General features: G+C 41.9%; 3 protein-coding genes and 1 long non-coding RNA gene across 5 annotated transcripts in view; 2 read left to right on the top strand and 2 right to left on the bottom strand.

The window, feature by feature from the left end:
- Nucleotides 1–5,214, top strand: part of atp13a2 (ATPase cation transporting 13A2) — a 53,812-nt gene extending 48,598 nt beyond the window's left edge. The window contains 3 exon segments of the mRNA XM_055659112.1: nt 1,101–1,249; nt 2,281–2,453; nt 3,337–5,214. Coding sequence (XP_055515087.1) covers nt 1,101–1,249; nt 2,281–2,453; nt 3,337–3,507 — 493 coding nt within the window. The 3' untranslated portion in view covers nt 3,508–5,214.
- sdhb (succinate dehydrogenase complex, subunit B, iron sulfur (Ip)) lies at nt 5,179–15,941 on the bottom strand. 2 transcript variants are annotated; one of them, XM_055659115.1, is made up of 9 exons: nt 15,677–15,941; nt 14,047–14,186; nt 12,816–12,901; nt 10,844–10,980; nt 9,742–9,858; nt 7,986–8,087; nt 7,218–7,340; nt 6,069–6,151; nt 5,179–5,272 (listed from the first exon to the last, which is right to left on the bottom strand). In XM_055659115.1, the coding sequence occupies exons 1-8, from the start codon at nt 15,749–15,751 to the stop codon at nt 6,074–6,076; spliced, it is 858 nt and encodes a 285-aa protein (XP_055515090.1). In that variant the 5' UTR covers nt 15,752–15,941; the 3' UTR covers nt 5,179–5,272; nt 6,069–6,073. The 2 variants fall into 2 exon arrangements, with proteins under 2 accessions (XP_055515090.1, XP_055515089.1); XM_055659114.1 differs by lacking the exon at nt 5,179–5,272 and having other exon boundaries at nt 5,993–6,151.
- Nucleotides 15,942–16,934: 993 nt separating this feature from the next.
- On the bottom strand, nt 16,935–22,849 carry LOC129711482 (uncharacterized). Its single transcript, XR_008725853.1, has 3 exons — nt 20,605–22,849; nt 18,969–19,122; nt 16,935–17,071 (listed from the first exon to the last, which is right to left on the bottom strand). It is a non-coding gene; the product is annotated as an uncharacterized LOC129711482 (long non-coding RNA).
- LOC129711479 (protein-arginine deiminase type-2-like) overlaps nt 17,956–25,788 on the top strand; it is a 28,176-nt gene continuing 20,343 nt past the window's right edge. Inside the window, exons 1-2 of the mRNA XM_055659113.1 lie at nt 17,956–18,178; nt 20,038–20,158. The gene's annotated coding sequence lies outside the window, so the exon portion shown is untranslated. The remainder of the gene's footprint in view (nt 18,179–20,037; nt 20,159–25,788) is intronic.

Genomic DNA, 25,788 nt, shown 5'->3' with positions numbered 1-25,788 from the left:
ACAGTATCCTACACACTTGCAACAATATACAATTTTACCGAAGCCAATGAACCTATAAACTTGCACATCCGTACAGACAGCACCGTAGTCAGGATCCAACCAAGGTCTCTGGCGCTGTAAGGCAGCAGCTCTACCGCTGCGCCACCCTCAATAGTGATCATTATACAAAGCTGCTCGAGATGTTTAGAACTTAAGAGTAACATTTTCCCGCAACATTTCCCACGCTGATAGTTTGCCTTCATTCACGGTCTTAACTCTTACATTTTGGATTGTAATTTTGTGGTGGTAACAAAGAACCAATTTTGAAATTGAAAGCCAACAGGCCCTGCAATTTTGAAGAAAAAAAATCGACAAAAAATCTCTAATTCTCAATCGATCTGTTTATCTATCTGTGGTCGGGCGTATAATGGGTGTGACGTTTTCAGTGTTCGATGTCATCTGTCTTGGAGGTTGGTCACTCATAAGTCCTAAAGAAAAAAATAACGCAGCATAATCAATAGAATTGTGATGTTAAAAGATTTTAATTCTTTATTCCTTCTGGAGTACAAAGGAAATGGCCTGATCCGAAACATCATCTGTCGATTTCCCTCCACCAATGCTAAGTGACCCGCTCAGTTCCTCCAGCAGTTTGTTTTTATGTTCACAAAACCCGAACTTGGTTGTTACCATTTGTGTTTCACCGTTGGTTCCCACGTCCTTCCTGAATTTTGTGTTCCAGGAATGATCGCTCGAAGAAACAAAATCTGGGCGAACGTGTCTTTATCTCCAGTGGTTGAACTAAAATAATTCATATGTCACCCTTTGTAGATTGTTGTTAGTGTAGAGACATCTCGGATATTACTGTTTAAGAAGGAACAGCAGATGCTGGAAAATCAAAGGCAGGCAAAAATGCTGGAGGAACTCAGCGGATGAGGCGGCATCTATGGAGCGAAGGAAAAAGGCAACGTTTCGGGTCGAGACCCGAAACATTGCCTTTTTCTTTTGCTCCATAGATGCTGCCTCACTCACTGAGTTTCTCCAGCATTTTTGCCTATCTCGGATATTACAGGTTGCCTTTCGCTGGTCGCTGTAAACAGCTTCAGGTTCCTTTGTTTTTGAAGGTTTGTTCCTGCCACCGTCAGTTCCGCTGGCAACAAACTCCCAAACTATGAAAACACTGCCTTGTTCTGTATATCTGGATTCCAATACCTCATCCTGGCAACAGTACTTTCCAAAGGTCAACCCTTCCGCAAGCCGCTGTATTCTAACGGTACCTCGTTCTTTTTCTATATTTAATGGAGATATTATTTAAGTGTCCCTTTGTCTGTAAAGATTTTGCGATTCAGCGTTTTCCATATACTGTTATCTCTCAGATGCAAGGCGGTCGGCTCGTAAACTTTATAGACAGTTTGTCGGCCATGAGAGTTGAAGCTGCATGAAACGGGTGGTGTTTCCCACCTCTCATTGAGACCGAGCTACATTTTAAAGCGTTTCACTGTACACGTGACAATAAACTAACGCGAAACATTGCATAATAATGTTAACACAAAAGGGACCTGATCTTCCATTGTACAACTGTGTCTTTCCAGATCTAATTCTTGTTTGCTATGCTGGTTATCTGCTGTAGTGATGGATTACAAACGTTTAAATATCTCCCTGCAGCACCCCAACAATTCTGATTCACTGACTGCCTGTAAACCCCAGCCATTTAGAATTGAGGATCCTGTTGGAGAGGGGACAATACTCAACCTCTCTTAGAAATGAGGCTGGGCAAAGGATTTAAATAGATGTATTGTACTCTTTTAAAAAAACAAAAAACGTTTATGCTCACTTTAAAGGGTGCTTCATCAAGTATGGGTGTAATTCAGTTTTTTTACTTGATAGATAGATAGATCCTTTATTGTCATTCAGACCTTTCGGTCTGAACAAAATTATGTTGCCTGCTGTCATACACAGAACCAATAATAACAAAACATACAATAAACACAAATTAAACATCCACCACAGTGAGTTCACCAAGCACATCCTCACTGTGATGGAGGCAAAGTCTTCGTCTCCGTCTGGTTGAGGAGCACCAAGTTTGATGGTTAAGAATTTTACCAGGTTTCTTTTGGTAACTTTATATTTAGCTAAAGGGGAGCAATATTCTGGTCAGCCCCTCACACACAGTAGCTATGATTGTTGCTACTGAAGCATGTTGTATTCCAATTGCTGCAGTTCTTGGACTACTCCTGCCATGGATAGTACTATGGGTTACAATTTGCGAGGAATGCTTGACTGGGTTCTGAATTTCTCTTTCAGTGCTGTTCCTGGTCGCATTGATTCTGCTTTATGCCGTGATGATATTTTTGACGCTTTACCCACTTCAGTTCATGCGAAAGATTCTGCAGCTGATGTTCATCAGTGACTTGAAATTTAAATTGTTGCTGCTCGGCTTTGCAGCGTTACAATTCTTTGTTTCCTTTCTATTTGAGGTAAGAAAATCTCTCAAGAACATGTATCATTTTAATATCTGATCTGTTGAATTCATGAATCTAGACAGTGGATGAGTAATCCTTATTACTCATATTGCTTTAAATCTGTCCTCACCATGTACTTGTCTAATTGCTTCTTAAACGTTGCGATAGTCCCTGCCTCAACTACCTCCTCCGACAGCTCACTCCATACACCCACCACCCTTTGTGTGAAAAAGTTACCCCTGAGATTCCTATTAAATCTTTCTCCCTTCACCTTAAGCCTATGCCCTCTGTTTCTTGATTCCCCTTCTCTGGGCAAGAGACTCCATGCATCTACTCAATTTGTTCCTCAGTTTATACACCTCTATAAGATCACCCCCTCATCCTCCTGCACTCCAGGGAATAGAGTCCTAACCTGCTCAACCTCTCCCTATAACAGACCCTCAAGTCCTGGCAACATTCTTGTAATTCTTCTCAGCATTCTTTCCATCTTGACAACATCTTTCCTATAACATGGTGCCCAGAACAGAACACAAAACTCTAAATGCAGCCACACCAACGTCTTGTATGACTGCAACATGACCTCCCAATGTCTATACTCTGGAAAAGTTTTTTTGATGTGCATTGTTTTTTATGTTGACTAAAACCAAGTGGAGGTAATTAGTTTTTAGGGCAACTGTGGATGAAATTGTGAGTTAAGTTTGAAGGCAATATGTTGAATCCTTTTGTTAGTTTTAGGAAGCCTGGTAGGAAACATTAATAAATGCAAGTCATACTGTTGTACTCTGCAATGATAATTTTGGAGCCAGTTAATAATCAAATATAGTTTAGAAGCAAAGATGAATACGAATGCAAATTATGGATTGTGGCCTTTACTTGTATCTCCGTTCCTCTCTTTCAGATCGCTATAGATAATGGATTTCTAAACATTTGCAAAAGGCCATTGTGCAAGAGGAAATCGTCCCAAAAGCTGTATAAAAGACTGGATAAAGAACTTTGCTACAATTTAGCGTGGCCGCCTCTTAATGAAATTATATATGCCGAATCAAGGAATATCGTCATTGTGGAATGACACATTCCCTGGAAAGGGGCGAGGGGACAAAGGCCAGTTTTTTTTTAATTTTTAAACCAAAAATATACCACCTGAGGTTGACCAGGACGCCAAGCACTTACGACGTAGTACACACACACGCATCAGACAATGCAGGAAGAATATGGACCTGGATGGAAATCTTTACCAATCTTACCCCACCAAAAAAAACCAAATCCAAATGTTTGGTAAAGTCATAAACAGAGCAGAATTAGTTCATTGAACATTATCTTGTTCCCTTTTGAGTAAGAAGTGACAGGGCACTCGCTGCTAACTCACCAGCAGGGTTTCTGCCAATGAAATCAACTGTCCTGTTTTTGAACAAAACCTTTCTTGGTTGTGGGGAAACTGGGTTCAATGTTTCCTCTGGTAATTTGTATTGTTATTTATTTTACACTACATACTCCAAAGAATTTTAATTGAAGTCTGGTATTGGGATCAAAGTGTGTGCGTGTGTGTGCGTGCAGCCTTTGCGAGAGATCAGGAAGGAGAGATGGGCACTTTTATCACCCTCGCCCATGCAAGATGTGGAAAGCTACAATCAATGAACAAATATAAATTTAGGTGAACTTTAAAGTGCCACTTTTAGGTTTAATGTTTCATCAATTTGTCGAAAGGTTTTGAAAGATATATTTTCTTTATTTCCTTTTCCTTGTCTTACATGCCGATCTGTGTTGGCACTTTCTGTTCCATGGGTGCTGGGAGCCCTCGTGCTGCACTTGTACTATCTATGTATGGTTATGTTTGTTACATTATATGGAAGGAAGCAGGTTCGTTCAATCTAACCTGAATTTGTTTTCACCCAAGTCTTTACTTGTGCACTTTTCATTGAGTTGGAACAATGCTTAACATTTTCCCTCCTGTTCCAGTCTGTTCAAACCAATTATATCCAGCACCATGTCTTAGCTTGAACCTAGCCCTTATTTATGCATTTGGTTCTTTGTCTATTAAGATGTCTGATGTATTTTTGCAAAATGCAGCACGCTTTTTCTAAAAGGGGTAGTGGTGAATATGGCCTCGAGCTGTGCTTACGATTGCTGTATGTCCAAATAAAGCAGAAATATTATTTTACTTAATTTATCAAAAGTTGAACAAATGCAATAATTAATTTAATTTTGATTTAAAATTTCTCGTGACTTAAGATGATTCATGATGAATCATGAAACTTATTCATTCCTTTCCATAAAGCTGATCATGTTTGTGGAGAATTGTAGTTCCTTAAAGAAGTAGATTTAAGTTAGCGACTTGAATTTCTTTCTTTCCTTACAACTAGTGTATTTATGCCAGATAATTGATCATTTACATTAGCTGGAGTTGTTTGTACAATCGTCAGTTTGAGAGACCATTAACTAAAACATTGAATCATCCATAATACCAAACCTGGATTCACGGGTGTTAATTAGTTCTTGAGCAACACACCTCAGCCAGGGCAAGTCAGTGATTGGAAGTGTCAGATGCCCAAGCATTTTATTTTTATTTTTTAGAACAGTCGTTCTACTCCATCCATTTCAACCAATCTAAGCATGTAGAGTATTTTTAAAGTGTACAAACAGACTTTGTAATTGATTTTTATAATGGACATTATGTATAGTTTTCAGGACAAGTGCTGTTACATTTTACTGTGCTACTTTTACAAAGCAATGTCACGAGATGTTTGACTGTACAGTATATAAAGACTTTATTTCTGTGCTTCAGCTATGTCATTCACAATCGCACTCTTGCACCTTCCACCTGTAATTGGAGAAGTCTGAAAACAAATGACAAAGATCTCTCCTAAATGTTGCTGACACCCTTCACCTCCCTACCATTGAACAACTTAAGGGCCTGCCCCACTGTACGAGGTAATTCAAGAGTTCTCCCCTGATTCGAGCTTGTGTAAAAAGTAACCATTTTTTTTCATCACGAGTATTTTTTTACTCGTGGACATTTTTCAGTGTTGAAAAAAACGTCACGCGTTTACCGGATTCCCCGAGTACCGGACATCCACGAGCTCCTACGTACCCGCTACGTACATTACATGAGTTTGGATCAGGGGAGAACTCTTGAATTACCTCATACAGTGGGACAGGCCCTTTACTCTAACATGTAAATCTGTACACACTCAAGAGCCTGTCCCACTCACACAACTTGCCAGCACCCGTCCTAGTCGCACCTCGTGACGCCTGTTTGGCGGTGAGTAGTCGGCCAGAGTCGTACCTTTTTCTGGTCGCCGCTGGATTGTCAACGTATTGAAATTTTTCAGCGACCTGCTGCGACTATGACGGGTGCCGGCAGGTCACCGAAAAAAATCACGTAAGTGGGACAGGCCCTTCACTCTTTCTGGATTTCACTTTCAATCATTGGCAGTTAAACTCAAGACATGAAACTTTCAACTCTTCTAGTTTTCATTAAATCTAATGCAGATGTGAGGAAAATCTTTCAACACATTACTCAAAATCATCAACCTCCCCCCAGTTCCAGTAACTAATGCTTTAACTCCAATGCTTTATTGGACACTCTAAATTTACAATAATTACACCATATAGACAAATCCAGACACATACTTTTACTATGCCGCCGAAGCTTTGGCTTTATATGATGCCATCATCTTCTTAATCTCAGCAATTGCTAAACCTGGATTCAAACCCTGGAGGAAAGGGAAAGAAAGTTATTAAATTAAAAAAAAAATACTCACTTCATAAGGATGAAGTTACATAAAGAGGGCATATACAAGCTTATGTTAATCATAATGTCAAAACTTGGAAATACTGGGCATGTTCAGTGCATCTAATTTATAGTACTGTTTCCCCCTTTGTTCTCATGTCCTTTTATACCTCCATGAGACGAGAAATGCTGGAGAAACTCAGTGGGTGAGGCAGCATCTATGGAGAGAAGGAATTGGTGATGTTTCAGGTCGAGACCCGAGGAGTTTCTTCAGCATTTTTTGTCTACCTACAAATTAAAATGTTTGTTTTCTAACCTTGCCTAGTCATGCTGCAAGGCCAGAATCTGAAACATTAACTGCTTTTATTCATAGAGGCTGCATGAGCTGTTGAATACGTCTGTTTGATGGAATCTGTAGTTTTCTTTCAGGTGTGTTCTAACTGCTCTTTCACAGGGACAGAAATGGAGCTGGATACAGACTTAAGGCTTGCCCACATTATTTCAGGAATATATTCATTGTATCTCAGTATGGGTTGTGTTCCTTGTCAGCAAATGACATAGATTTTTCAACCTATCTCCAACATTGCCCAGTCATTGTTGCTGGGACTCCTGCCTATGGTTTTAAGTTGACTTAAAATAAATTGCTGACTAATTTCATGGTTAATGGAAATATTTCCTAAAACCTAACATTCCAATCACCCTGGTTCTTGAAGATCTCAATTTGATTCCAGGCCTGAAATTAATTTTAATTGCATTTTAATTGTCTTTCTCCTCCAAATGTACATCCATTAGTGCTAGAGAATTCTGGACTTCTCATCCACTTTCTTTTCTCTACCATTACCTAGATCTGCCCGTCTCCCACAAAACGCAATTAAGTTGTTCCTGCACTTCAGTAACATCCCAGCAATGGGTAGTTAGCTTTTTTGGCATTTTTTTTAAAACTAAAGAAATGACTTTCTGTTAAAACTACTTCCTTAGTTCTATAACGCTCTGAATGTCTGCAGTGATGTAGGTTAAAAACTCAGGCTTGTGGCTGCATAACCACCTACCTTTGGGCAGGCCTGTGTGCAGTTCATTATAGTGTGACAGCGATAGAGAGAGAAGGGATCCTGTAGCTGAGCCAGGCGTTCCTCTGTGAAATCATCCCTGGAGTCGATCATCCAGCGGTATGCCTGAAATGGAAACAAGGACTAAATGTCTAACAGTACAGAACGGCGTCAAATGCTGATAAGGACATTAAACTGGATAAATGCCATATATCCCCAATAAAAGATGGGCAGCATCAGCAGCAAACTCCTAATGCTGTGAAACTTCATTTGGAGCTCACTATAGCCTAAGAGGAGCATATTTGGGTGTCAGCACAATATAATTTCACTGAGGTTTTTTCTTACATTGAGGAGATTTTTTGGCTCACAGGTTTAGAAATGTGAGGTGTTATCAAAGTGAGAACGAGGCCTAGAACTGGGCAGGTGGGGGGGCAGAAGAGGTAGTCTTTCAGCTAGGGCGAAATTGATTCACCTGGTGGGTTTTTAATCTTTGAGCATTCACTGCCTTGAGGTAGATATACACCCAGGTTCAAACCTGATCAGGAATGCTGTTTGTGGGGAGATTCTACCTGTTACTGTTTGAATTTCCCCTGGGTTTTTAGGTTAATTGGCCTCTATAAATTGTCCCTCGTGTGTATGGAGTGGATCAAAAGTGGGATAACATGGAACAAGCGTGAACTAGTGATGAATGGTTGTTGGACTTAAAGAGCCTGTTTCCATGAGGTACTTTGCAATCAATCAATCAATGCAATAAGCAGTAAGCAGATTTACCTGCATCAGCACGGCAGGACCCAAGTATTTATCTCCATTCCACCAGTAACTAGGGCAGCTGGTACTACAGCAGGCACAGAGGATGCACTCATATAGACCATCCTGGCAGAGAGAACAAGCTGATTTAATTTATTTTCAACAAACAATATATTCACTAACATAAAATTCTGCAAGAAACACAACTTGCTGAGGATGCTCCCACAGGCAAAAAAAAAAGCAGGCAGGTAGATTTTTGTGCAGCTCAAAGAATAGGATGCAATGTATATATTATGGCAATATGCTAGAAGTGCAGTAAACTGCACCACACCAGCAATTTATTTATAGATTGAAAACTGCCCTGTTAATAAACTAACGCAAAGTTAGTATAACACGAGCTTCATACAAGTACGGAGTGTCCAGTTAAATAATCTTAAAACAGTAGGAATGATCATTTGTTAAATTTGCACATCAATAAGCAAACCTACCAAATGCTTATATAAAAATATCTTTATCTTTTAATGCCAGCATTTCAGAATATTGTATCATGAAGAATGTTGTTGACGTTTGTGTGTGACCAGCATAGTGATTATACACAATTTTTTTTAATCCACACTATTGCTTTTAAATTAATGAATAGTTTATATAATTAAGTTTTCAACTCTGTACACATCAAACTGTCTCTGAACTGAACTTGGAAGCTCTTTGGTTGTATCATGATCATAATAAAAGTGATAAATCAAAAACTGACCAACCAATATCTATCTAATCACTGTCCTCCTGATGAATATCAATGATACCCCAGCCAACACGGCAAGGTCCCACTCACTAAAATTGGATCCACATAAAAGAGTGGCACAGTCACTGTCACAGAATCTAAACACCTCAGCACCATTGCGATAGCAGCCTTGTTCTACAAGTTCATGCTGAATACTATCTGATAGAAGTGAGAAAGACAAGGGTGCAGATATACCTTGGAGTAACGCTGCCACTGATGGAGTAGCAAAGGACATTTCACACAAAGGGTGATGGATGTATGGAACGAGCTGCCAGAGGAGGTAGTTGAGGCAGAGACTATCCCAATGTTTAAGAAACAGTTATACAGGTAAATGGATAGGACCAAACGTGGGCAGGTGGGACTAGTGTAGATGGGACATGTTGGGCCTGTTTCTGCACTGTATCACTCTGACATGCCTGGCAGATGGGACCTGTGGCAGGTGGAATGCAAAGCCTACTTAATCAGATTGTTTTTATCATCCTCAGTAGCTAAATTGCTGCTGGTTTAGATTAGTTTACAGATACAGCGCGGAAACAGGCCCACCGAGTCTGTGCCGACCAACAATCCCCGCACACTAATACGATCCTACACAAACTGGGGACAATTTACAATTTTACAGAAGCCAATTAACCTACAAAGCTGTACGTCTTTGGGGTGTGGGAGGAGACCAGAGCACCAAGAGAAAACCCGCATAGGTCACGGGGAGAAGGTACAAGCTCTGTACAGACAGGTCAGGATAAAAAACCCGGGTCACCGGCGCTGCAAGGCAGCAACTCTACCACTGCTCCACTGTTAGAAGATCTGCACATAGGCCTTGTGGGACCATGTCTCAACTTCACTCCAGGAACACCTTTCTTTATATATGGCACAAAGATGCATTCTTCTCTGAAAACATGAATGTTTACTAAAATAAAAGCTTAAATCTGGAGGAAGAAATAAATATGCCAATTCTGACCACTGAAAGATTGTAGGCTGCTTACATGCATGCTCTTGTCGCCTTACCAGTTTTTCTCTGTCCTCAATTGACTGCAGATACTGGTCCTTGCCTGCTTGAGATTCATCCTTCTTCTGCAGGTAGGGTTTTATTGACTTGTACTGAGCATAGAAGTTGCTGAGGTCCTGGAGGTAAAGAGGAAGAACAAAGTCAATCTGAATACAGCAGCAGAGTATTATGTAGACAGCAAAAAGTAAATGGATCTAGGAGCATTGTTCCACAGAAGTGGAGAAAGCATTGGAGCAAGCTGTGCAACACAATGCGGCATGGTGCGCAGAGGCAGAGCTGCTGTCTTACAGGGTTTGATCCTGACTACAGGTGCTGTCTGTACGGAGTTTGCACGTTCTCCCCATGACCGCATGGGTTCTCTATGGGTGCTCCGGTTTCCTCCCACGCTCCAAAGACGTACAGGTTTGTAGGTTAATCGGCTTCGGTAAATTTGTAAATTGCCCCCAATGTGTGTAGGATAGTGCTAATGTGCGGGGATCACTGGTGGGCACAGATTTGGTGGGCCGAAGGGCCTGTTTCCGTGCTGCATCTCTAAATTAAACTGAATGAGCATTAAAATATGACACCATATTTCATGAGAATGAGCCTGTAACCAGGTCATCATGGGAGGACCCTTAGGGTCTCGACCCGAAAAGTCGCCTTTTTCCTTCGCTCCATAGATGCTGCGTCACCCGACGAGTTTCTCCAGCATTTTTGTCTACCTTCGATTTTCCAGCATCTGCAGTTCCTTCTTAAACAGGTCATCATGGGGAATGCTTCAAGATAGCAAAACCAAACCAGAGGAAAAGTGGAACTCAATGAATTAAGTGATAGGAGAAGAATTAGGCCATTCAGCCAATCAAGTCTACTCCACCATTCAATCATGGCTGATCTATCTCTCCCTCCTAACCCCATTCGCCTGCCTGCTTCCCATAACCCCTGACATTCATTTTCAAAAACATAAAGCATGAAGTAATTTTAGTTTTAATAAAACACTTCAGGGGAGAACAACTGACTAAGCTGGCATAGTAATAAGGATGTCATATGGGCAATTTTCAATAGAGAGCAACACAGAAAGAAACCAAGGAGAGGGAATTGGTAGAGACTGAACAAAAGACTCACGGGAACGAGATCCTTTACCACATACATATGAGGCAGGGGGTAGATCTTGGAGACTTTGTCGAGGTTGGTGTCAATTTTGCAGATACACGCCAGCGTGTTTCCCCCATTGATGTTCATGGCACAGGAGCCACAGATTCCTGACAACAGAAATGTTTGCTGAACTGACCGTGCCTTCTGAACGACTGTACCGAAGCTCCAATTAACAAGCTCAACATATCTGCACTGCCCAGCTCCATGCAAGCTACCACATATAACAGTCAGCCTAACCTGCCCCTGAAATGGCTCTATTGTTATCTAAGATCAAGCACTGATTTTTAATTTAACTTTTATAAATAATTACAAATTACTGCGTGATCTTATAACAACAAAATAACACTTTTCTGCTGCCTACCATCAGTTAGGACCATGCAAATAAGCTGATGAATCAAACACAAGACCAGGTTTCATCCATGTTCATAAGTTCTAGGAGCAGAATTAGGCCATTTGGCCCATCAAGTTTACTCCGCCATTCAATCGTGGTTGAGTTATCTTTCCCTCTCAACCCCATTTTCCTGCCTTCGCCCCATAACCTTTGACATTTTAGGGCCGTCTGCTTTGTACGTTATAGCTTGTACCGTGCAATGTAGATGAGCTTGCCATTTGGAGATGAATGCTGAACAAACATACTTGATCACCATAAGCGTTTTAGAAACTGGAAACATTAGAATAGGTTCATTACAAGAACCAGGGAGGTGGGCGTATATTAGTTGCTCTCCTCCACGACAGGTATAAATTGCTTAAAAAAAAGGGCATCCTGATCTCAATTGACTATAATTACCAATATACCTTCCAGATTAACCAAAATGCTTTGGGATTGAACTAGTTATTTTTTTCCAGAGACAAGTTAGTGATTAAAATATTTCGATGAGGTTCTATGCCCCAGACGTCCTCTGTTGTTTGCATTGAACGCAGACTTGTTCTAAATTCTATTTTAATTCCCAAGAAAAAACCGACAAGGTTCTGGAGTAACTCAGCGCGTCAGGTAGCATCTCTGGAGAACATGGATAGACGACAATTCGGGTCAAGATACTTTTCCAATTTGAAGAAGGGTCCTGACCTGAAGGTCATCTATCCTTGTTCGGCAGAGATGCTTGCCTGACCTGCTGAGTTACTCCAGCACTTTGTGTCTTGTTTTGTTAACCAGCATGAGCAGTTCCTTGTATCTCCAATTTTCCACAGCTTGGGACAGCTCTCAACTTGAGAGACAGGAACTGTCAAATCTGCATGGTCCAAAAGTCATAAGTGACGGAAGCAGGATTAGGCCATTCAACCCATCAAGTCTACTCCGTCATTCAATCAATCATGGCTGATCTATCTCTCTCTCTCAACACGATTCTCCTGCCTTTTCCCCCATAACCCCTGACTCCCATTCTAATCAAGAATCTAACTTATCTGCCTTAAAAATATCCATTGACTTGGCCTCCACCGCCATGGAGATATGACAATGAATTCCAGATTCACCACCCTGGCATCAGGCAGTGGTGTCCCTCCCCAGACAGTAACCCCACCCTAACTTTCAGTGATCTGCCTTTCCCCGGGGCACTTTTTCCTTGTCTTTCTCCCCAAGCAACAATCTGTTTATCATATTTCTCCCCCCCCCCCCCCCCCCCCAGTTTAATAATGAAGAAATTACAGGGATGACTTTATTTTTAGAAGTAATTGTTGAATCGCTCAGAGACAAAGCCCGTGTTTCCAAATCATTGGCAGCTAAGAGATACTCCCTGCGCGGAAATAAAATTGTTCACTCAACAGATATACTTAGGCGAAGGTTTTAGCAAAATAGCTTCTGCATTAGGGTTGCTAATGACCAACACATAATTTCTATTTTTCGACCACAGTTCCCAATTCATGAAATAATGATGATACTGTACAAAACGATTTAGATACAACACTTTCATCTCACATCCCTCTCCAACATACACCACATACTCACCCTCCCTGCAAGATCTGCGGAAAGTTAGTGTTGAGTCCATCTCATTCTTGATCTTGATAAGAGCATCTAGTACCATTGGACCACATCTGTAGGGTTACAACAGTTAAAACTGTCAAGTGTAATCGCATGCACTTGTACACTGTGTTTGCTATCATGTCTCCAGACAGCAGGCAGCACAGCGGGAGAGTTGCAGTCTGAAGAAGGGGTTGTCACCCGAAACATCAAAGATTCATTTTTTTTCCTCCAGAGATGCTGCCTGACCCGCCGAGTTACCCCAGTATTTTGTGTCTATCTTCAGAAAACGTTGTTCCTATTTTCCCAATAACATTTTGTTTAATGAAAATAAATGTGGGACACTGGGATAAGGAAGGCACAGATAGTGACTTCCTTCTGGATCAGTGGTAGGAAGTTGCTTTAGCAGTGGTACGTAAACAATTGTACGTTGAATGCGTACTACAATTTATTTTTGTAAATGAAAGTGAAGTTAATAGGAAAAGCCAGTGTTTTTTCTCCTCTACAGATTGGCTGTTAATTTTCATCCTTAAGATTAGACAAACAGGTAAGATTTTTCATTTATGGGAAAAAACCTTGCAGGGTGGATGATCTGGTTTACCTTTCTCTCGCTACACAATTTCTACATCTCTTGGATATCATTGTAAATCTTTATTTTTTTTCAGTTGCTTTAATAAATGCAGCCTGGTCTCAACTAATCACAAAGATGATACATTCCAGATTAACAAAAATGCTTTGAATCGAACTGGGTTTTTTTTGTTGAAGAGGCAAGGTTAGTAAAATTTATATATTTCAATGAGATTCTATGCCTCAAATATAGACACAAAAAGCTGGAGTAACTCAGTGAGTCAAGTAGCATCTCGGTTTAGTTTAGTTTATTGTCACGTGTATCAAGGTACAGTGAAAAGCTTTTGTTGCGTGCTATCCAGTCAACAGAAAGACAATACACGATTACAATAGAGCCATTTACAGTGTATAGATACATAATAAGGCAATAATGCTTAGTGCAAGGTAAAGCCAGTATGTTCAGAACATATCAGAGGGAGAGAGCACAATTAAGGTTGAGTCTGAAGAAGGGTCTCAACCCGAAACATCACACAATCCTTCTCTCCAGAGATACTGCCTGACCCGCTGAGTTACACCAGCATTGTGTCAACCTACAACTAAAGTTTAAATACATTCAGATATGAATCTTGTGCTAATTAACTTTATGACTTACGAATTGAGGTCAAGCTCATAGGTTTGCATGCGGGGCTTGTCTCCGGGTTTATCCGGATTCCATCTGTAAATTGCAAATTTCTTCATGAGAGACGTTGCTTCAGGTGTAGCTGCTGCTGCGGTCTGGGCGTTGCGTGTCGTCTGCAATGCAATGTAAAGCACCGGTTAATTCACAAACCAACCTGTATCAAAGCCATTGAAGTCTCGAAACAAGGAACTGCAGATGCTGGTCTGCTAGATAAGACAAAAGCGCTGGAGTAAATCAGCGACAGTTTTGGGTAACCTAACAACCCCCCCCCCCCTCCCGCTCGCACCTCCTGTGCCCCGCCTAGACTCGCACCTATTTCTCCCCTACATGCGTTGGCATTTCAGAGACTTCTGGATTAACACATAGTTATGCAAGGAATGGATCACATGCAGGCACAGGACATTACTTTAACTTGGCATCATGTTCAGCATGGACAATGTGGGCCGAAGGGTCTGTCACTGTGCTGAAATGTTCTATGTTCACCCCAAGTCCATTCTTACTCATCAAATTGATAGCAAAGGAAGATATAAAGAACGTGCATGAGCGAACTGCAGATGCTGGCTTAAATCAAAGGTAGACACAAAATGCTGGAAAAGAAGGAATGGGTGACGTTTCGGGTCTAGACCCTTCTCCAGATTGAAGAACCGACCTGAAACGCCACCCATTACTTCTGCCAAACTCTTAGCCTTAGGAATAGTTCAAGTTCAAGTGAGTTTATTGTCATGTGTCCCTGTATAGGACAATGAAATTCTTGCTTTGCTTCAGCAGACAGAACATAGTAGGCATTTACTACAAAACAGATCAGTGTGTCCATATACCATAATATGAATATGTACACACACATGGATAAATAAACTGATTAAGTACAAATAACAGAAAATGGTTATTAATAATCAGAGTTTTGTCCGAGCTAGGTTTAATAGCCTGATGCCGGTGGGGAAGTAGCTATTCGGCTCTTCGAGCCTGCACCGTCATTCAATATGATCATGGTTGATCATCATCCAACTCAGTATCCTGTACCTGCCCTTCTCTCCATACCCTCTGATCCCTTTAGCCACAAGGGCCACATCTAACTCCCTCTTAAATATAGCCAATGAACTGGCCTCAACTACCCTCTGTGGCAGAGAATTCCAGAGATTCACCACTCTCTGTGTGGAAAATGTTTTTCTCGTCTCGGTCCTAAAAGACTTCCCCCTTATCCTTAAACTGTGACCCCTGGTTCTGGACTTCACCAACATCGTCCCGAAACGTTTGCCTATTTCCTTCGCTCCATGCAAAGAGTTGAACACTCTCCACTATAGGAAATAGGTAACGTTTCGGGCCGAAACCCTTCCGGGTTTCGTCCCGAAACGTTGCCTATTTCCTTCGCTCCACATAGATGCTGCTGCATTCACTGAGTTTCACCAGCACTTTTCTCTACCCAGCAATTAGTGTATGTGTTCATGACCTTCACGCAGGCTAGTTGGAGGCAGAGAGCCGCCCTTGGGCCGAGACAGCGGCCGCCGTTCGCGCAAACCCCCCCCTCAAAAAACAGCAGCCTCCTCACAAAAATATCGTCTGGAAGGAGAACAACTTATCATTGTTAAGAGCCGGGGCCTCTCACCTGTAGGCAGGCCGCCCGCCAGGGCAGCAACAGCGAGACGCCGCTTCTCCTCAGGCTCACCGCTGCCGCCGCCATCTTGAGCAGCAGGACTGGCGCTGGAAACGTCTAGAAGCGTCTCGAGCGTCCGTCCGTCAGTCAGTCAGCTCCCGCCTCAGTTAGTCAGCAGTCGGTGATGGCGATGTATGAGGAGAAGCTCCCGGCCTCAAGTTAGTCAGCAACCGGTGGGGAATGTATGAGGTAAAGCCGCGGCCTCAGTTAGTCAGCAGTCGGTGATGGCGATGTATGACCCGGCCTCAAGTTAGTCAGCAGCCCCGGCCTCAAGTTAGTCAGCAACCGGCCGGGAATGTATGAGGTAAAGCCCCGGCCTCAGTTAGTCAGCAGCCCCGGCCTCAGTTAGTCAGCAACCGGCTGGGAATGTATGAGGTAAAGCCCCGGCCTCAGTTAGTCGGCAGCTGGCGGCGATGTTGATGTATGAGGAGAAGCCCGGCCTTAGTTAGTCGGCAGCCGGCCGGGAACCGTGTGTGTGCGGAGCAACTCCGGCCCAAACCCAAGCCCCAGGTATCTGTCAACACCCGGCGGGGCAGTGCAAGGCAAAGATCTTATAGCGCTCTAAGATCTTTGGTGCAAGGTAAAGATACTAGAGGAGGAGCAAGATCAAAGATAGGTCCTGGCTTCTGTCCGACCGTGCACAACCCACTTCTTATTATCTGGCTGCATGCCAACAATTTGTCCCAATGGAGAGAAAAAGTTCCACGACTCACAAATACATCGGTTCTAGCGCCACGAATGGACTGAGAGGCCACTGATATAGTGAATGACTTTGACAGAAATGTGACCTGATTTTTCAACAGTGATTCAAGAGAGTTTATTGTCATGTGTCCCTGATAGGACAATTAAATTCTTGCTTTGCTTCAGCACAAAAAAACATAGTAGGCATTAACTACAGAACAGATCCGTGTGTAGGTATAACCCGAATTGTTCAACTCTTTATATAGGTATATACACACATGAATAAATAAACTGATAAAGTGCAAATAACAGATTATTAATAACAGGTTTTTAATGTTCAGAGTTTGTCCGAGCCAGGTTTAATAGCCTGATAGCTGTGGGGAAGTAGCTATTCCTGAACCTGGTCGTTGCAGTCTTCAGGCTTCTGTACCTTCTACCTGAAGGTAGCAGGGAGTTGAGTGTGTGGCCAGAATGGTGTGGGTCCTTGATGATACTGCTAGCCTTTTTGAAGCAGCGACTGCGATAGATGGTTGGGAGGTCAGAGCCGATGATGGACTGGGCAGTGTTTACTACTTTTTGGTGTCTTTTCCTCTTTTCCTCTCCAGGGCGCTCAAGTTGCCAAACCAAGCCACGATGCAACCGGTCAGCATGCTCTCTACTGTGTACCTGTAGAGTTAAACAATACTAGTGAGAGTGCGAAAGCTATCTACTTGATTCTCTGGACAGGAGTGAAGGGTCTATAGTTGTACAACAGCTGAACATTTAAGCAAGAGGAGGATAGAGGGAAGCCAAAATCTCCCTTAGATAAGTTTTACCTTGAACCGAAGATCCGCTCTCCCATACATCACTACTCTTTTCTACGGTTAATGATGAATCTGTGGATGACTACCTCACAAAGCTGAAGAACATTGCATTGAAATGTACGTTCATAGATAGGCAAGAGGTATATGATATTGTTCTTGATCAATTCATATGGGGCACAATCCACAAAGACGTCCAAAAGTCTCATCGTAAGGGACGAAAGGGATGCTGTTATCAGGCAACTGAACTATCCTACAACAAGAGAATAGTCCTGAACTGCTATCTACTCTACCTCATTGGAGACCCTTGGTCTATCTTTGATTGGACTTTATTGGCTTTACCTTGCACTAAACGTTATTCATGTTATTCCCTTTATCGTGTATGTACACTGTGGATGGTTCGATTGTAATCATGTATTGTCCTTCCGCTGACTGGTTAGCACTCAACAAAAGCTTTTCACTGTACCTCGGTACACGTGGCAATAAACAAAACTAAACTAAAGAAGTTGACCCTCCAAGATGCCATTGACCTTGCACAAGGGCATGAAGCTACAAAGAGGCAAATGTCTCTTATGGGCAGGGGAGTGGATGCAGTGAAGGTCTGTACACAATACAGACCAAAACATCTTGAGCTGACATGAAATCGCCTGCAGAGCTACTGAATGGAAGAAAGAATAAAATAACCCATCCAAGCAAAATACACCTTCCTCAAGACAGGAGGAAGTACAACAACCGCTGACTGATGCTCAAACTGAAGGAAGCCAATAATTCAACAGACATGCCAAAACATTGCCAGAACTGTTGAGACGACAGCAGTTGCTCTGAGCATTGGATCATCAGGACAGAATTTACAATGAATCAATATAGAATTTATATATAGTTCAATTACTATAGGCCCATTCTTAGTCATGTGTGTGACCAAAAATCTGAAAGATTGTGGAATACATCTCTTCTAATACTGAGAGCATTACAGGTAAATTATTTTGTACTGTATATATGATTCATATTTTTTACGAAGTTTATCAAGTGAAATATTTATGTTATGCTGACAATGTTTGTTTAGGGTCTGAGGTAAATATGACGGGTCACGTGTGTGACCTCACGGCAGCATTTTTTTACATAACAGTTTTATCTTACAGACTTGTGAATTTAAAAAAAAGCTAGAATGTTCATATCTTTAGCAGACATGCATTATAGTTCTGTAGGTAGGAAAATAGCAATGAATAAGATTAATCTCTTACAATAATTTTTTAATGTATTACTTTATGTGATTCCATTATGGTAACGTGTGTGATATTTTGGTTCACTTTCCAAAGAATGTCCCTATACAGCCTTGGATTAAGAAACAGTGTACCATAATACATAATCTAAAACAGCTTTGTTTTGATTTTGAAAAAAGGCAACAATATTGACCTGTGGGTAGGAAGGAACTGCAGATGCTGGTTTAAACCAAAGATAGACACAAAAAGCTGGAGAAACAGCAGGACAGGCAGCATCTCTAGAGAGAAGGAATGGGTGACGTTTTGGGTCGAGACCCTTCTTCAGACTGGTTAGGGATAAGGGAAACGAGAGATATAAGCGATGATATAGAGAGATAAAGAACAACAAATGAAAGATATGCAAAAAAGTAAAGATGATAAAGGAAACAGGCCATTGTTAGCGGTTTGTTGGGTGAACAAGAGAAGCTAGTGCGACTTAGGTGGGGGAGGGATAGAGAGTGGGAATGCCGGGGTTACCAGAAGTAGAGAAATCAATATTCATACCACTGTGCTGTAAGCTGCCCAAGCGAAATATGAGATGCTGTTCCTCCAATTTGCGGTTAGCCTCATTCTGACAATGGAGGAGACCTAGGACAGAATGACCTTGCAGTCCATGGATGGACGGGATCATTGTGTACACGAGTTTCATGGATCCAATCTGGCAACATAGAAACATAGAAAATAGGTGCAGGAGTAGGCCATTCAGCCCTTCAAGCCTGCACTGCCATTCAATATGATTATGGCTGATCATCCAACTCGGTATCCTGTACCTGCCTTCTCTCCATACCCCCTGATCCCATTAGCCACAAGGGCCACATCTAACTCCCTCTTAAATATAACCAATGAACTGGCCTCAACTACCTTCTGCGGCAGAGAATTCCAGAGATTCACCACTCTCTGTGTGAAAAATGTTTTTCGCATCTCGGTCCTAAAAGATTTCCCCCTTATCCTTAAACTGTGACCCCTTGTTCTGGACTTCCCCAACATCGGGAACAATCTTCCTGCATCTATCCTGTCCAACCCCTTAAGAATTTTGTACGTTTCTATAAGATTCTATAAGAACATTGGGAATAATTTGAAACTGATCAGAAATTAATAAATTGTTGGAGGAAATACAAATGAATTACAATATACATATGTTTAAGAAGGAGCTGCAGATGCTGGAAAATCGAAGGTAGACAAAAATGCTGGAGAAGCTCAGCGGATGAGGCAGCATCTATGGAGCGAAGGAAAACGTCGCCTATTTCCTTCGCTCCATAGATGCTGCATCACCCGCTGAGTTTCTCCAGCATTTTTGTCTACCTGCAATATACATATGGTATTCAACCATTAGGTGCCACTGTGACCAATAAAGTCAGCCTTGTCCAATTACCAAATGTTTGCAGTTTGTATAGAGGTGGACTATTCCACCTGTGCAAATATCCAGATAGAATCAGAAGTCTTTTCACCCCTCACTTCATGTACTATCTGTCATGTACAAAGTAACTTGTCTTTGTTGCTATAGATTTCATTGTCTGGGTCTTTTTTAAAACACATGCATTATTTGATAAACTGTGTTTCAAATAATTTTCAGACCCAACCAAATAATAACAGAATACCTCCTACCTACCAACGAGTAAAACATTCCTGAAACCCGTTTGTAATTCAATCTATTTATAAGAGGGATCAGTTTGCATTTGCAAAGGCACTGGGAGGTAAGAAAACATGTTTTTGTGTAAATACCTGTAATAATATGATATATTCAATAAAGCACAAAATAAAATACAAGAACAAAATTAATAAAATATACAGTGATAATTTTTTTTCAGTTGTATTTAAATTTACATTTATTAATAATAATGCTGGATTGCTTAATAGAAAGGGTTTTTCTTGCTTGGAGTCAATGTTTAATATTCTGAGGAAGGGTGTGCTGGTTTTGGAGAAGGTCCAGAGGAGGTTTACGAGAATGAACCTGTGGTATGAATGGGTTAACGTATAACGTATGAAGAGCTCTGGGTCTGTACTCTCTGAAGTTGAGGGGTGACCTCAGTGAAACCTATCGGATAATGAAAAGCCTAGATAGGGTGGACATTGAATGGATGTTTCCAGTAATGGGAAAGTCAAGAACCAGTGGACACACCCTCAGAATAAAAGGACCTACCTTTAGAATGGAGCTGACGAGTTTTTCTATAATTGTAATGCAATAATGCTGTAACACGATATTCTGCACTCCGGTATTGTATTTTCTCCTTGCTCAACTTGGTTGACTTGTTTATGGTCCAAGTGTACTCATGTATGACATGTTTTGACAGGATAGCACACAAACAAAAGTCTTCACTGTCTCTCGGTAACGTGACAATAAACTAGCGGAATCTGAACCAGTGGACACAGCCTCTGTGTTGAAGAGGAATTTCTTTAGCCAGAGGGCGGTGAATCTGTGGAATTAATTGCCATAGACATCTGCGGAGGCCATGACATTGTGTATTTTAAAAGTGGACATTTATAGGTTTTTGGTTAGGAAAGGCGTCAAAGGTTACGGGGAGGCAGGAGAATGGAGCTGAAAGGGAAAAATAGATTAGCCATTATTAAATGGCGAAGTAGACTCAATGGACAGAATGGCCTAATTCTGCTCTTACGTGTTATAGTCTTAAATGAGGATGATGCAGATAGTATACATGGAAAACTGAGATTTTGGGGTGATTTTGCTGTTGACTTTTCTGAGGTAGTCGATGATGTGGACTCTGCCTCCTGCTCATCATTCTTAAAATATTGTGTAACTAAAGATTGCACAGTGGCCTTTTTCTCTTTATAAACTCATTTTACAGCAATAAACAGTTTGTTTATTACAGATGTTTGTGAAGCATGTAGAATAATGGTGTTTCTAGCACTGTTCAAGTGTAGGTGCTTATTTTAACTTCCTTCATCTACTTTAACTCATCGTAAATACTTTTATCCTTTTGCTGCATTAACCTAAGAGTAATTGGTGTCCCATGTTGATCTTCATCTTTAATGCCAATTATTATGTTTTTCCATTTTATTTTTTAATGCCAGTCATCCAGTTATATTTCCCAACAGAAAACTGCAGAGCTTTTTCATTCTTTATAAATCTCCTTAAAGCAAGGAAGCAAATTTTGATATTCCTCTCTATGTTAGCAATGCATAAATAATTGTCTTGTTCCTTGCTAATAGCCAGGCCAGTTTCTACAAGAAAACTCATCTGCCATTGGTTTGGTTATGGTGCCTATGCTAAAGCCTCTTCTGATTTGTGTCATAGTCGTCTTGCCTTTACATGTTTCAGAATGCATGCATGCCCTGTCTTTTATGATGATGTCGATCACTGAACAGTATAACGTTAAAGTATGTCCAATATTAATTATAATCATACTTTATTAGCCAAGTATGTTTTGCAACATAGGAGGAATTTGATTTGCCACACAGCCATCATACCATTAAAAAGCAACAAAACACACAAAATACATTTTAACATAAACATCCACCACAGTGACTCCTCCACATTTCTCACTGTGATGGAAGGCAAAAAAAAGTTCAATCTCTTCCCTTCTTAGTTCTTCCGCAGTCGGGGGCCTCGAGCCTCTCCTTGACGGGGCGATCTTGACTCTCCTAGCCGGCGGCGTTTGGGCCCTCCACATTCGGGGGAGATCAAGCTCCTGCATCGGCGGGGGAATCTCAGCTCCCCTGCGCCGGGTGATCAGACCCCAGGTCAGGGCTAGTCGAACCTTCTGCGTCGTTGGAGCTTCCCGACTTGGTCTCTACCCGATGTTGAAATTCCCAAGCCACGGTTGGAGCATCGATCTCAGGCAAGGGATCGGCTCCGATGGCAAGTCCACGTCCCCGCGGTGGGGCTCATGTTTCAGTTATATAGGGTAATGGTGAAATCTAATTTGGAATTCTAAGCACAGTAATAGCCTTGTTATTTATGGAAGCGTTTAAACGCATTAGAAGAAGTTCAGAGAAACTGCAGATGCAGGTTTACAAAAAAAAGACACAAAATGCTGGAGTGCTTCTCCAGAGTCTGAAGAAGAGTGCCAATCTGAAACATAACCTATCCATGTTTTCCTGAGATGTTGCCTGACCCACTGAGTTACTCTGGCACTTTGTGCCTTCTTTCAGAGGTTTGTGAGAGCTATTCTGGAATGGATGGGTTGTCTGGAACAGAAAGGTTGGACAGGCAAGGCTTGTTGCTCATAGAGATTGGAAGAATGGGAGGACACGTGTTTGAAATAAATAAGAGGAAGAGGGTTTGAGAGGATGGGTGTTGATGTAGAGACGATTTTTAGTCATCAATGTGCATTTGCCAATCGGAATGCATGGGTGTGCTTATCAGAGCAAGCCTTCTTATAAGGCAGGTGCAACTCAGCTCCTTAACGGTTGCTGGCAATTGCGACAGAGGTATGCTCAATGTAATTTTTAATTGGGTCTAAACAAAAGGTAGTATTTTGTACAGCATATTAATTGTAAGGAAGATGTACTGTGCCTTGAGACAGAAAGGTAGGAGGAGGTGGATGAAGTTGTAGAAATTGGCACACTGTTCCATTTCATTTATACTTCAAATGTGTGAATTGTGAAATAAGCTGAGAAAGGGATCTTGGTATACTTCAAATGTGTGAATTGCTAAATAATGGCGGAGTTGACATGATGGGCCGAATAATCCTGCCCATATAACTTATGAACTATGGTCACCTGTTGCATGGACTTGTTATTTTTAATCATTATATTTTTACACTAATGTCTTGAGTTTTGCACACAGTCTTCCTTAGTTTAAAATGTTATGTTTAATGTATGTGTACTTAGTTCTCGCCTGTCTGAGTCTCTGTGCTTGTGATGCAACTGCAAGCAGGAATTTCCATTGAACTGTAGCTGACCATACTTGGGGACAGGACGGTAAACTCAACTTGACAACTTGACGGATGATTTTGGGATAGATTTTTATGTCAGCACATTCAGTACCAAAACAGACTATACTGGTATCGATATTAGAAACATAGAAAATAGGTGCGGGAGTAGGCCATTCGGCTCTTCAAGCCTGCGCCGCCATTCAATATGATCATGGCTGATCATCCAACTCAGTATCCTGTACCTGCCTTCTCTCCATACCCCCTGATCCCTTTAGCCACAAGGGCCACATCTAACTCCCTCTTAAATATAGCCAATGAACTGGCCTCAACTACATTCTGTTGCAGAGATTTCCCCCTTATCCTTAAACTGTGGCCCCTTGTTCTGGACTTCCCCAACATCGGGAATAATCTTCCTGCATCTAGCCTGTCCAACCCCTTAAGAATTTTGTACATTTCTATAAGATCCCCCCTCAATCTTTTAAATTCTAGCGAGTACAAGCCGAGTCTATCCAGTCTTTCTTCATATGAAAGTCCTGACATCCCAGGAATCAGTCTGGTGACCCTTCTCTGCACTCCCTCTGTGGCAAGAATGTCCTTCCTCAGATTAGGAGACCAATACCCCAGGTGTGGTCTCACCAAGACCCTGTACAACTGCAGTAGAACCTCCCTGCTCCTATACTCAAATCCTTTTGCTATGAATGCTAACATATCATTCGCTTTCTTCACTGCCTGCTGCACCTGCATGCCTACTTTCAATGACTGGTGTACCATGACACCCAGGTCTCGTTGCATCTCCCCTTTTCCTAATCGGCCACCATTCAGATAGTAGTCTACTTTCCTGTTTTTGCCACCAAAGTGGATAACCTCACATTTATCCACATTATACTGCACAATGAGGTAAGATTAATCAGAAAGGAATGTTGGTTTAGACGGGTGAAGACATGTCACCAGTTGTAGACTTTGAGTTTGATCGGTTGATTATATTGAGTACAGGAAAGTAAAATGTGGACCTACCCAAGTTTGTGAAAGAGGGTTTGAGAGGTTGGAGGAGCAGTTATCATAGGTGACTTTAATTTACATATAGATTGAGCCAACCAAATTGGTACAGTGCTGAGGAGGGGGATTTCCTGGAATCTATACGGGAGAGTTTTTTAAACCAATATGTAGAGGAACCGACTAGAGGGAAGGCCAACCTACACTGGGTATTGTGTAATGACGAAGGATTAGTTAACAATCTTGTTGTGCAAAACCCCTTGGGAAACAGTGACCATAATATGGTGCAATTCTGCATTAGGATGGAGAGTGACACAGTTAATTCAGAGACTAGGGTCCTGAATTTAAAGAAAGGAGATTTTGAAGGTATGAGATGGGAATTGGCAAGGATAGACTGGCTAATTATACTTAGAGGGTTGCTGGTGGAGATGCAATGGCAAAGATTGAAAGACTGCATGGATGAACTGCAGAAATTGTTCATCCCTTACCAATAAAACTGGTAAGGAGGCTCAACCATGGCTAACAAGGGAAATCAAGGTACACAAAAACGGCCGCTGATGCTCTGGCCGGTCTCTGGCAGGAAAGGCCGCGCCAATCTAGATGGTAGTGAGGAGGGGGCGAAGATATGGCTCAGAGGAAAAATGCATCCTCAACCCAGGTAGCGACTGTGAAAAACAGTCACAACCTGGGTGTGCTTGTACATCAGTCATGCAGGTACAGCAGGCAGTGAAGACAGCTAATGGCATGTTAGCCTCATTGTGAGAGGATTTGAGGTTAAGAGCAAGTATGTCCTACTGCAGTTGTACAGGGCCCTGGTGAAACCGCACCTGAAGTATTTTGTGCAGTTTTGGTCTCCTAATTTGAGAAAGAACATTATTGCTATTGAAGGAGTGCAGCATAGGTTCACGAGGTTAATTCCCAGGATGGCGGGACTGACATATGATGAAAGAATGGGTCGACTGGGGTTGTATTCACTGGAACCTAGAAGAATGAGAGGAGAAAAGCTTGGAGAATCTATGAAATTTTAGGGACTTTTTACCTGATGCAGCGATGGCAGGCTCGTCAACGGTCTGTCTGTCTTTTCGTCTTTTTTTGTTATTTTTAGTGTGTTTTAAAAAGTTTATGTTAATGTTCTCTGGTTTGTTTTATGTGGGGGGGTGAGGGAGGGGATCGGGGGAAACACTTTTTCAGTCTTTTACCTTGCTGGAGATGCGATTGTTTTCCGGATCATATCTCCGATCGCTCTGCAGCCTAACGTCGTGGAGCTGGAGGCTTTGTGCGAGACTGACGTGGAGCCCCACCGCGGGGCCGTGGACTTGCCATCGGAGCCTGCGATCCTTTGCCTGGGATCAACGCTCCAACCGCGCAGCCTGCGGATTTCTACATCGAGGAGCTCGCAGTCTCGGGTAGAGACTGATGTTGGGAAGCTCCAAAGTCGCAGGAGGTTCGACCAGCCATGACCTGGGGTCCAATTGCCCGGCGTGGGGAGCTGAGAT

Source organism: Leucoraja erinacea, chromosome 30 (genome assembly GCF_028641065.1).
Source record: "Leucoraja erinacea ecotype New England chromosome 30, Leri_hhj_1, whole genome shotgun sequence".
In the NCBI taxonomy this organism is placed as follows: Eukaryota; Metazoa; Chordata; class Chondrichthyes; order Rajiformes; family Rajidae; genus Leucoraja; species Leucoraja erinaceus.
The sequence above is the reverse complement of the archived record's forward strand: the minus strand, read 5'-3'. Positions and strand labels throughout refer to the sequence as shown.

Bases quoted from the DNA above. Each gene is read 5' to 3' on its own strand.
- sdhb (XM_055659115.1), bottom strand. From the start codon at position 15,751: ATGGCGGCGGCAGCGGTGAGCCTGAGGAGAAGCGGCGTCTCGCTGTTG. The intron at 12,902-14,046 runs GTAAGTCATAAA...GTAACCCTACAG, and splicing joins TATGAGCTTGACCTCAATTC to ATGTGGTCCAATGGTACTAG. The intron at 10,981-12,815 runs GTGAGTATGTGG...TTCTGTTGTCAG, and splicing joins CCGCAGATCTTGCAGGGAGG to GAATCTGTGGCTCCTGTGCC.